Raw genomic sequence first — 12642 nt, 5'->3', positions numbered from 1 at the left:
ATTAAAATTAATAAATTAAAGTTAAAAAAAAAAAAAAAACCAACTAAGTATATAGGTTTAATTTGAAAATTATTCTATAGGTAGAACTATGTTAAATATATTAGGGTTCTTTGATTAAAACGAGACATTTTGATTAGAAGAAGATGAAATGAATCATAAATATTTTGACAAAACTTACAAGGCATATTTGGATTAAAAGGACATATTTTGATAAAATTTTATCTTAAATATACTTGAAAAATATCCCTATATATCATTCCAATGCAATATGGACAAGAACACTTTACAAGGCATTTGGAGCAAAATGCTCAATTGTTCATTCAGGTCAGGATCATAAATACTAGACCTAGCATTATCATCCAAAAAGCTACAACAAAATTCAATAGGCCATGCCAATCTTCCCCCAAGAAAAAGATTTAAACAAACTGTAAATTAGTAGCATTAACCGAGCAAATTGAGTAGAACAACAGATCAGTACCTTCCACACTGGAAAATCTGACTGCAAAGAATGTGTGAAAACTCTAAATGCTGTAAATCCAATCTTCTTATCCACCCACCAGTTGGGTTGTAGTTGGTATTTTGGAGATTATAGATATGGCTGTGGCCAGGAGGAACATCTGTATTTTGTCTTTCTGGGTTCTGGGGCCAATCTTAAGGAGAATGAATCGCCAGACCCGCTCATTTCAGGAACCTCAAACAAGCTGTCAGCTGCAGAGATGAACTAGGCACTGGGAACTGGAATTCTAGTCATGCCATGTCTTCTCATCAGATGATTCATCTCTCAATTATGCGTTGTCTCCGGGGTCTGTCATGATCAAAATCCCAGTTCTTGTCTGACCGATTATTGAAATCCTTATCCCTTCCTCCTCGCCCACTTCCAAATCTTTGTCCTCGTCTGGGCCCATTGAAATCCCGGAAATTGCCTGCTCTGTTACTCATTCTGGGGCCATCATAGTCATTCCCTCGGAACCCTCCTCTATTCTTACCACCACGAGATCCTGGGGACGATCTATTAAAGTCATCGTTGAAAGAATTTCTTCTGCCACCCCTCGCACTGTTGGACCTGAATTTTGAATCGTGAGTAAAGTCAAAATCCCCACGGCCTCTAGAATTGTTCTGTCTTCTACCAGGAGCTGCTTTGTTGGCTCTGGATCTGTACGAACGTGGATCATTATCATTAGATTCAGAGAAGTGTCCATCTTCAGTATCAGAACCTCCTCTCCAACGATCCCGTCTACCAGAACCCAATTTATTCCTTTTACTTTGCGATCCGAAATCTTCCCCCAGATCATCATCAGTGCCAGAACCAAGCCCAAGTTCTTCATCCGAACCAAAGCTCAATCCCCTGGATGGACCAGTTGCACCTCTACCCCTTTGTCTAGAATCAGCAACATGACTCGATTTCCATTTGGGATTAACTGAAAGTTCTTCATCTGAATCAAGATCTAGTTCATCATCCTCAATGCCAGATAAAGCTGCTTTTCGATGAATGGGCCTAGAGGATTTATTATATTTTGAGGATTTTGTTTGGTGACGACCAGGAAAATTCTCATCAAAGCCTTCTATATCTTCAGACCCTGAGTATTCTTCAAGCTCAGAGAAATCAATTGAAGAAGTCTTCTGTGCTGGATTGCTACTGGATGTCTCTAGCTCGTAATTGTCAACATCATCATCCTCATCATCAAAGTCATCAAATCCCATTCTTGGTCTGCTAACATCTGGATCCTGATATTCTCTTTTGTGGCCCCCTGGAAGCCTGCTACCTTTGTTGAAATCATCGTCTGGCCCTCTAAAATTCTCTCCTTGAGCCCGATCATCTAAAGGAGCATCCTGGCCCATTCTTGGAGAATCCGCATACTCAAAAGCAGCAACATCTGCCCCATCTGATTCATCATCATCAAAATTGAAATTCCAGGCATTAGGAACTCCAGCCCTGCTGGCAACCTTCTCCAACCTTGTTCTGGGACCCCTTTCCCTTTCTTGTCTTTGATTCTCCATAAACTCATCAGGTGGACGCTTGTGTTCACAATGAAAACATGCCATATTTCTCCTATAATTCAAGAAATTGCAGCTGCCAAAGAATATGATGAACAATTTGTCAAACTCCCAATCAAACTAGACACCCTATACTTAGTAATATGGAGAATTATATTAAAAACCATTCAAGGGGTAAAACTGTAAATGCTACAGTTGCAACAACTAACAAGGTGATATTCAAGACCAAATATAATTTCTTAGACTGCAACCATCAGATCTACTGTGTTGGGTTGAACAATAACCATTGGGGGCCACAATAAAATGGGTAAAATACAGGCATGCACCTACACAAACCTAAGCTTTACAGGATTGCTACTTTTACCATCGACAAATAAACTGCATGCATAATGGACACTACTATGTTATTGTACCATAAGAAACTTCAAAATCACCATCATGATAGTAACCAAATTGGATTATATAGGCATGGTTGCTTACAAGACAAGAGCTAGAGTTGATTCAGAGGTAAAATGAGAAGACAAAAGGAAAATGTGTGCATTAGAAACTTACTCAGGGCATTCCCATTCTCCTGGAAGCAGTTGCCTCTTTGGCCGCTTGGCATCACATTGCAGGCACACTGTATTCTTTGCAAAATTCATGAAGTCGCACCTGAGAACAGAGTTCAGCATCCTCAAAAACTTAGAACATTCCACCTCCAAAATTAGTTGCCAAAGGCATAATTGACTTATGAGAGGTTCAAAATATGTTTTCAAACAAACTATAACTACAGTATCAATCCAGGCAATAAGACAAAATCACCCATTTTTTAGGTGATTTAATCTTGATATCTATGTTCCTGTTGACAGCTAGAGGTATCAGGGTTAATTATCCATAACTGGATAGAAAGCAGGTTGCTTTCCATTGCTATACTCAAGCATGCACCTGGAGAGGGGCACATCAGAGACAACACGAGTATAACATGAATTAAGTGTACTTAAACCAGCACATTGTTCTGAGTAGTTTATCCAAGCTTCGGTTGACAAACAACATGCCATATGGTACTGATATTTCCAAGGATGCATTTGAGTATCCAGGTGTAAGTTCCTTTAACAAGTTACCCATCAATTGAAAGCAATCAATCGAGGAATTCCACTAGTAGGTGTTCAACACATTTTTTTTCTCTCTACTTTTATGCCCATGAAAAGATAATTTCACTTATACGTTTATATGCATCCATGGAAACCAGCACTCTTCTAGTATGGATCTATACAGATAAAAAAAGCAATCATAAAATTTTCAAAGAGGGAACATACTTTGGACATAGCCAGTCCCCTTTTTTCATCTCAATGTCATCACGTCCAACACGTTTCTTTGGTGGGGGAGGAGGTTGCTTCACTTTTGGTGGGGGCCTTTTTATTACTGGAGGGGGAAGATTTGGATCTATTGGAACTGCACTCAATTTCACAACCTCATGAAGCAACTTACGGACTACATTCTTGACAGATTTTTGTTTCATAAGTGACTTATTTGTGACTAATCCATTCACTGGATCAAACCCAAAAGTCAGTAGAACTCGCATAACATCAATAGTCCGTGCCTCATCCTCTTTATTGGTTAGCAGATAAGCTTTCTCACAGGAGCTCCTCAGACTGCAGGAACTACATACCTGAAATATGAATAGTGTGGTCATTATTAGAAGAAAAGTTTATAATCAGTAATATAGTCACTTCAAAATAAGGGTGACATGATTGCAAATGCATGTTCCATCCCATACAATGAATCAAGGACACTTTGTGTTTTTGGCCAAGTTGGACATTGTTTTATGCACCAAAACAAGTCACAATTCATTTTATTTTGAAGCATCCATTAGAGGATCTTTATCCTTTTGGGCACTGACATCAATTTTTTTAGGCAATAAAATTTATAGATTCACAAAATAGTAGTACACCACTGAACATTTTAGCTTTTGGTCAGACCGCTCCTATTTTTTGAATGCTTTTTGATTTCTTTCCTTTCAAATTGTTCAAAAAATGCACAGAGAAGCAATTATCCACGCCTTCTTACATTATCTTCCCACAATGGAACCATGCTCAATGAGGAGAAAAACAATTGTCATAAAATCTTTGATTTGACACAATGAAGAAGAATGTGATAAAATTGATTCCTCTTCATCTTCATAGAGAGCATCTATTTGTTCACAGCCACCTTCTCCTCCCAACTAGCTTTCTAAGCAAAAAAAACTCGCTTTAAACACAAACCAAGAATTCCAAAATATGCCCATTGGGAAGGCGGCGTGGTATCCTAGTTAACATTTGATAATGCAAAATGCGCCCTGCTTACGCTGACTAAAAGTGAAGTCTCTTCCCTAGTTCCCTTCACTATGATTGTGGGTCTCACACTCCCTTGAGTTTTTGAGGGACATATTCTTAGGGTTGGGCTGCCCAAGGATTCTCTGTAGGAAAATTTATACTTTTATTTCATAGATTCGTGTGTCTTTTCTTTCCTAAAGACTTTTTATTCCCAGTTTTGTATATCTTTTATTTTTCCTAAGCACATGAAAAATGATCTTATAAATAAGAGGAGCTTGTTTTGTGGTCTAAACCTTTTTGTATAGGCTCCTTGTATAGTGGAGAATCATATTTTGATTGATTCTCATAATTGTGGGGCGAACAACTCATCCTTCTCATGTTCTTTTTATCCTTAATTGATACATCTTTTGTTTTTTATTAAAAAAAAAAAGAAAAAAAAGACAAGGAGGATGAAGCTAAGGACCACTTTACTTTTTTTGATAAGTCAAGCTAAGGAGACTATACACAAGGAGTATATAAATGGCACCAAGAAAAAAGAGAAATGAAAGAAGAATACAACACCTTCCCTCATCTACTTGTCACTTAACCAATCAACGAAATATGCTATATACATAGAAAACCCTTCTAAATGAAGTCTAACACCTTCCAATAAATTATGCATAAAAGAGGATGTAAGCATTTGTTCTGAACTTTCCACACTATTCAAAGACCTGCAGTTTCTCTCTCACCAAATGGTCCAAAAAAGGAACAAAGGCCCCCAACCAAGCTCTCTTCCGCCTCCTTCCCACATAAGATCTGTTCCAACTTAGTAACAATGGTTTGATTGAAAAATGCATAACCCAATACAACCTGAACAAAGAAAAAACCAACTGCCATGGGATTCCTGCTATAGTGCACTGAAGAAACATGTGATCGATGGATTCCTCTTCCCTTTTACACATACAACATCTATTTACTAGAGACAACCTTCTTCTTTTCAACTCACCCAAAGTCGATACCCTTCCCCATGTAACACATCTTCTTTTCTTTTATCTATTACAATATGTTAAAATAGATTTAAAAAAACAAACAAAAAAGACTTGCAAACATCATCACCCTTCACCAGCTAAAAAAAGGATAATGAATGTTCAGATATTAGTTTGATTATGTCCGAGCAATCTGGAAGGTAGACCAAACCACATAATAACAAATGCAAGTCTCTAAAGCCTGAAGGGCTTTTATTAAAATACAAAACCTTGATTTAGAAACATATTTGCACTTATATTGCAAATGATAAAATGTAAGAAACAAAAAAAAAAATGACAAAAAGAAATGCTACCAGTTTTATCATAGGGTTTTCTGAAAGTTAATAAATATCAACAAAAAAACGAAATAAAATAAAGTTTATAAAACAATGACCACTAAAAGAGAAAAGAGTAGACTCACATCTCCTTCATCAAGGTGGACAAGCTTTCTTAATAGTTTTGCAGAGAAAACCAGCTTCCTGTCCTCGCTAGGGCATCCATAACCAACTAAAATTTGAATATCTTGTCTTGACAATGACCTGATATCCAACATCATCTCAGCAGAAGAAATGCAAAGTGGATTCATTCAACAAGCAGGATAATAAACTACATCCACTAAAGGGTCTGTTCGTAAGGTCGGTTAGTGCAACAGTAATGAGCTAACTAAGATTGACCCACCCACAGATTAGTGGAGGAAGTTTTTTTCCTTCAAATATAGACTGAATTTTAATAGGTTGGTTATCATTTAGAAGGTGGAGAACTACAAATCCCAGAACCGGAAATTGGGGGATAACATGTGTTAATTTTTAGTGCATGTTTTCTGGTGTAGCAACATTGCCCAGATACAGTAACAATATAATTGTGTTAATTTTCATATAAATGGTCAGAAACTTATAGAAGAGTGGTATCTATACTACATCCATATACTAAAACAAACAATATATGGCCCTTCTAAGCTCTGAATTCTCAATCCAATTTTTAATTTCTTTTTTGAACTTTTTTGAAAAAAAAAAAATCAAAAATTTCAATTTCCTTTTTCCACTGCATTTCTCAGCAACAAGGCAGAACCGCATTTCCTCAATACTCAAACGGCAAAACAACATTTTCAATTCCAAGGAGTACTCTGTTTGGTGAGAATACACAGAAAAATGGAAAAATTCCCTGAATCTCTGATTCCTTATTTTCCCTCAGAAAATGAAATCTCCATTCAGAATGAATCGGTTTTTCCAGAAACTGCTCTCATTTCCAAAAGCAAAATACCGAAAACTTTGCAAATGCCACTTTGGGGTTCTTTTCAGATGGAAAACCTCCATTTTTTTTTTTCAAAAACCCAAAAAAAAAAAAAAGGAGTTTAAAATTTCTTTAAAGCATCTTGACTTTATATTCTTTTCATCATTTTCACTCCCATTACTAAAAAAGACCTAATTACATAAGAAAACTCAAGTTTCCTTCCCTTTTCCCCCATTTTTTCTCTGAAACCAGACAAGAACATCACCTCAAAATATCAAAACGATCACGTCCAAAATTGAGGCAAGCGGTCTGAACAGTCTTCCAATCCCTAGTGAAATCAAACCCGAAATCGTCCACAACCTCCTTCACATCGCCAAATCCCAAACTCTCAACCAAACCATCCTCATCTTTCCTCCTGTGATCAAAGTAGTTCTGCTGCACCAACCTCTCCATCAACTCCACCCACTCCTTCCACGGGTGCGCCAGCTCCACCACCCCACCACCCAATTCTCTCCTCTCATTCTGCGGCTCCGGTTTGTGCTCCTCATCCGGGTCGGCGGTGGAGTCGGTGCTTGGTTTGGATTCGCGCCAGGCTCGAATTCGTTGGAGAACTTGGTCCTTTTGTTCGAATGATTGGCGTTCTTTCTCGATTTGGTCAATTTGGTCGAAGACAAAACTAAGGCGGGAGGAGAGGGATGAGGGTTTGGTGGTAGAGGGGGTGGTGGCGGGGGTGGCGGAGGGAATGGTTGAGAAGGGTCTGGAGAGGAGGTGGGAGAGGAAGAGAGAGAATGTGAGGTTAGGATTAGGGTTTTGGGAGGAGAGGCGTCTGAGGAGAGGAAGGAGAGTGTTAAGATTTTGTGCCATTTGCGACAGACAGGGTTTAGAGCTTAAACCCTCATATAGTGAGGATTTGAGACTTGAGGGTGAGAGGCCATACCAGTGTGAAGCTTAAACCTTGAACTTGGGAGAGGTAGGGTTTTGGGTATTTATTTATCTATTTATAAATATTATTTAACTTTTAATTATTAAAAACCCAAATTTTTTTCTTAATGGAATTATTATTTACATCCAAATTATTTGACAAATCCATAGAAAAATATATGGAAACATTTAAAATAAAATAAAATAAAATAGAAAGTTTTTCAAGAATTTATTCTACAAACAAATTATTTTTTAGAACAAATCTAAGATGTTTGAAATTATTTTCTATATAATATTTTGTGCAATAATTATTACTTACAAAAAATCAATTGAAAATTTATTTTTTCATATAGAAGTTTATGCATAAAAATTATTAGTAATAACTGTTATTTATAAATAAAAAAATTGAAAAAAAAATATTTTTTAAACAGAAGTTTATATGTAAAAATTGTTTTCCAAAAAATAGATTATTTTTTTAATCCTAGAATCATTTATTTATATCTTGATCTCATATTCATCATGATGATTTTATTGAAAAAAACCGACATTTATTTTACTCAAGATTGGGCCTCTCTACTAGATGTTCTACCACTAGCTTCTAAGGGTATTCACATTTGGCATGTGCCTGCTCCGACTGAGATCTTTGAAGATGATTCCGTACTATAGTTTGATGGAGGAACTTTAAGATGCCCTTGGGGAAATGCACCAGATGCCGTAGCTAACCGAGATGACTCTTAAAGCATGTGCACAAGCTTGTAATGAGGGACGTGTTCTTGCTCGTGCGGGTAATGAAATTATCTGTGCACCAATGAACTAGATTTCATTGTATACTTTCATTGGATAGAACAATCAAATATTATTGGTTCACCATCACAAACCTGTACATGTAATCTATCGATTCTAATATTCTGAGAATAATATACAACAAAAATAGGAAAAAGGATGATGTCTTTTGCTTGGTTAGTCCTAAAATCAGGAGGCTGACCTTCTTCTGAGTTCCAGCATGAATCTGGTGTTTATTTTAATTCCCCACTGGGGTTCAAGCAAGAGAAGATGATAATCACTAATCAGAACCACTCAACCATACACTTGGGGTAAAAGCCTGCTTCTGTAGCAACAGAAGACAGACCCTGCAGGTCTTTCTGAACTTTCCGTCTCTCATAGAACACTGAGCAGGCAAGTGATGTGCACTTCACCCCGCTTTCCACGATCCAATCTCCACCTCCGCAATGTCGGCATATCTGCAAATTAAACAACACCCTTTAACCAGTTGTTCACTAAGAAGCAGTGGGAAGTTCTTGTATGATTTGCTGGAAAATTCAATGAATGATGAACACAGAAAACAAACCATAGAAAACCATAGATTATGGGGCAAGAAGAAATGGTTTGGGCTATTTCAAGAACAATCTACTGCAGGGAGTAATTAAATTGAATTGGTCAAATAATCGATACAAAATACAGATGATGATGAACACTAGGAATCTGGCATGATAGAAAAAGATCATATTACTTACAGCTGCAAGGTGTTGAATATCTCTCTCTAATTTTGCAGTTCTTCCAATCACAGCTGCAGCAACAGCAGTTCCATCTTTAGAACATTTATCGCATATATGGGCTGATGCCGGGGAAAGCTCACCACATAGGATACAGTGTTTTGAGAGATAGTAAAAATCAATTCTGGTCCGGTATGGATTTGGAGCATGAGACTTGTGTTTAGCATAAGCTTCCCTAACTGGGCGAGGCATCTCTGAAAACCACTGGTACAAATCAGCTCCAACAAGTCCAAATACCCTTTGCAAAGCTGGTATTATCTGCTTGTTGATGTAGTATTGATCATTTAATCTGTAGGGAGAATCGATTGCCAAAAGATCCAGTGGATCCACAACCAAATCAACCAGGCGAGCTCCAGGCTCCCCGTGGATTACAACATAAGGTACTCTCTCCGCATAGCATGGTTCAGCCCTGGGATCGCCTCTCATTGCTTTAGTGGCCACAATTGCCGCCGGTGGGAGTGATGAAGCTCTCGAACTGTATGTACCTAAGCGAACCTCCTTTGCAAAAACAAAATCCTGAAGAGACACCCTACCAGATAGAATCCTTTTCCACTGTCTCTGCAAGTATACTTTAACCTGTACACAACAAATGGAAAATATCACCTGAAAGGAAATTCAAAACACATGTAGGGAGACTTGTAGCCTTCTCTGAGGGTGAAACGTGGAAGCACTCATCATGAATGCCGGATTGAAGAACAAGAAGGCCCTATTTACTTGGAGGAGAATTCATGGCTGCAGTTATTTTTCCTCAATGCAGAGATGGATTCTACAAAGTTGCAGTAATCTACTCAACTGCCTACTTTGTTCTGTATCATGGTTACAGAAACAGCACAGCTGACAATTGCTTCTACCAAATTCTGGGCATCATTTGAAATACAAAAACATAAACTGTTCCCTGGCAGTACAAATAATCGACAAGGTCCCACTTGGATTGACCATCTATAGATAAAGTCATAAATATTGTGCCAAGTGTATATCAATGTAGGGCAAAATGCAATGATAGCACATACCAACATATAATTGGCTCTTAAATAATACCTAAGACGACTGAATCTTCTAAACAAATATCAACATATAATTGGCTCTTAAATGATACCTAAGACAACTGAATCTACTATGACAAATACAGTATAATTTGGCTTAGAACAGAAGGAAATATTGAAAGAGCTTAAAAGCACTTCTCTGCAATAATTCTCTTAGGGTCTCTTTATCTTGGAAATATCACATATTGGTTGAGAAAATGGAGGGAACCAACCTGACTTAGTCAAACACTAACATCACAATTATTCACAAGTACATGCTAAACTTTAACGTTTACAGCACTGTGCAGAAAACACAAAGAGTGTATGAACTTCTACCTTGGAAATGTCTTGATGTTCAAAAAAAAGTATCAGGGATTGCTCCATTGTCTTAGCAACAGCGCCACATGTGTCTCTACGTACTGTCTCAATACCTTTAGCATCAAAGGTGGGTTCAATTTGATCAGGGCTCTCATAACTGTAACCAACGTAACGTTTCTTGGTAAGAAGGAAGCAAGGATGATAGACTTTCTCCATTTTCAATGTAACTGGATTAGGGTTCATTGCAGTTACTGCAGACGCAATCTCATGTCCAATTTGGAAAGATTCTTTGACAGTGCGGCCTTTAAGGAGGACAAACATGCTGCACAATAAGAGGCTATTTTAACCAGGGAAATCAGAAAACAATAGGAAAAAAAATGGAGTGATGACATAAGGAATGACACTGGAGCTCTTAAGCATGGATATCAACTAAGATACTGAGAGTACAGAAAGATGGAGATATTAACAGGATATCTAAAATTTTTCAATATCAGTAACAGCTTCAATGAAATGATCGAAACAAGAAGGAAATGTGTCAATAGAGACAGCTACACAGGAAATCGTCCCCTCAAATGCATGCATGACTGTATGTGTAAAGTGCAATCATTATACATCTTAAGAATGTATGCAGGACTCCAATAAATACAATACCATATACTGTAAACCTTCTAAATGTTATGTAAAGATTTTTAAAAAAAAAACTATTTAAACATGATAAGTGCAATACCAACTGAAAAGGTTCTACAAGGCGTTGTAAAATGAGATCTTAGACCACAATGGTGTCCACAACAACCTCCCATCTCCCTCCCTTGAAATCAAAGACTGACTCTGAGCGCAAAAGAAAAAAAAAGTGAGTGAGTGGGGGAGGGATGGAGGGAGGGAGGGAGGGAGAGTAATAAGGCCCCAGCTAGATTTTCAAAAGGGTCAGCTTGTTTTAGTAAGGTGCCAACTAGCACATAAATTTCTGCCCCTGGAAGGGCATTCACAGAAATAGGGTAATGCAGATGATCCAATTGGGTGATCCTAACGTTAACTTGGACTATGAAACTTATCACATTAAGGGAACTATCATAGGCAAAAAAAAACAACATGATCATGAAATTTTAGCAGTCTAACAGTCACCGCATGTTATCTTGTGAGTGTGTAAACCATTAGAAGTGACTCCAGCTCCTTCAATGCAAACAACTCTCTTCTACAATGGAAAATAGAAATTGATAGTATACCTGTCAGTATCACCATAAATAACTTTAGCTTTCCATTTATCATGTGTATTTACAAGTGAAATAGCATTTTCCAGTGTCCTACGGCCACATTGAACAATGCTGTCTGCAAGCTCTGCACAAGGCATACGACCACTATATCCAGCAGCTGTATAACCATATGTTACATTTGCTATCAGCTTCAAAGCAAGCTGTCTTGCATTAAATATCTGAAAGGGAAAAGATATTGTGAAACTAGTGAATTTAATGGCTTACATTTGTGCATTCTTTCTTTCAAAACAAAGTCTAAATATAACTATAATCTAAACATGATCTAAAGACAGTTTGAAAACTATTACTTCATCCAAGAAGTAATGACAAAAATGACCTTGGAGTTTTAAATCTGATAATGAAAGGACCACATATCAAAGTCATGATGTGAATAAACACGTGTTTAAAAAAAAAAAAAAAAAAAAAGGAGAGAGTTTATCTCACCTTACACAAAAGCATATATATTAAAAATCCAAAACCCATGGAATATATGCATGTTTAGGAAGAAAAGAAAGGGAAAAATGTTCCAAATTTGTGTTCTTCAAAGTTTGCACCTTTGCTTTCATTTTTATTTTATATTAGTCGTAAATGTCAACATTCTTTTCACTTGAACAAATAAAAGAACAAAGCTTAAATTCCATGAGTTATAGAAATTTTGGACAGATAAACACGTCCATTTAAGGTAAGCGTCCAGAGTAACAACTGATATCAGAATTAGATCACTAGGTGCAGAAATTCTAAGAAATTTCTTATGCAGAATTAGATTGAGGTAATTTTGAAGTATAACACACCCTTTGAAGAACCTGCTGGGAAGGAACCAACTTCTTCATTGCTTTTTTCACCATTATTCTAGTTGACAATATTTCTTCCAACAAACGAGGCAGCACGCCTTTACGTGCCTACATTGCAGCACAAAATGAATGCTAGTTATAGATAACACATAAGACGAAAAATTTTAGAATTACACCTAAAGTCAATATAACTAAACTAACACATTAACAGAATGCTAAAATGGACAGTTGGACAGAATCCAAGCCACATTGTCATCAGTTCTAAAA

The 12642-nt window shown here is 37.2% G+C and overlaps 2 protein-coding genes across 4 annotated transcripts in view; both read right to left on the bottom strand.

The window, feature by feature from the left end:
• Positions 1-230: 230 nt before the first annotated feature.
• On the bottom strand, positions 231-7470 carry LOC117930801. Its single transcript, XM_034851535.1, has 5 exons — positions 6786-7470; positions 5712-5829; positions 3291-3643; positions 2548-2646; positions 231-2071 (listed from the first exon to the last, which is right to left on the bottom strand). The coding sequence occupies exons 1-5, from the start codon at positions 7382-7384 to the stop codon at positions 775-777; spliced, it is 2466 nt and encodes an 821-aa protein (XP_034707426.1). The 5' UTR covers positions 7385-7470; the 3' UTR covers positions 231-774.
• A 772-nt stretch (positions 7471-8242) lies between these two features.
• The window catches only part of LOC117930800 (DNA polymerase zeta catalytic subunit), a 37993-nt gene continuing 33593 nt past the window's right edge, over positions 8243-12642 (bottom strand). For all 3 annotated transcript variants that reach the window (XM_034851532.1, XM_034851533.1, XM_034851534.1), the window contains 5 exons: positions 12376-12483; positions 11558-11763; positions 10353-10656; positions 8956-9570; positions 8243-8682 (listed from right to left, as the gene is read on the bottom strand). In XM_034851532.1, the coding sequence (XP_034707423.1) occupies positions 8509-8682; positions 8956-9570; positions 10353-10656; positions 11558-11763; positions 12376-12483 (1407 nt within the window). In that variant the 3' untranslated portion in view covers positions 8243-8508. The remainder of the gene's footprint in view (positions 8683-8955; positions 9571-10352; positions 10657-11557; positions 11764-12375; positions 12484-12642) is intronic.

This window comes from Vitis riparia, chromosome 14 (assembly GCF_004353265.1).
Source record: "Vitis riparia cultivar Riparia Gloire de Montpellier isolate 1030 chromosome 14, EGFV_Vit.rip_1.0, whole genome shotgun sequence".
Taxonomy (NCBI): domain Eukaryota; kingdom Viridiplantae; phylum Streptophyta; class Magnoliopsida; order Vitales; family Vitaceae; genus Vitis; species Vitis riparia.
Note: the sequence above shows the minus strand (reverse complement) of the source record. Positions and strands in the feature narration are given on the sequence as shown.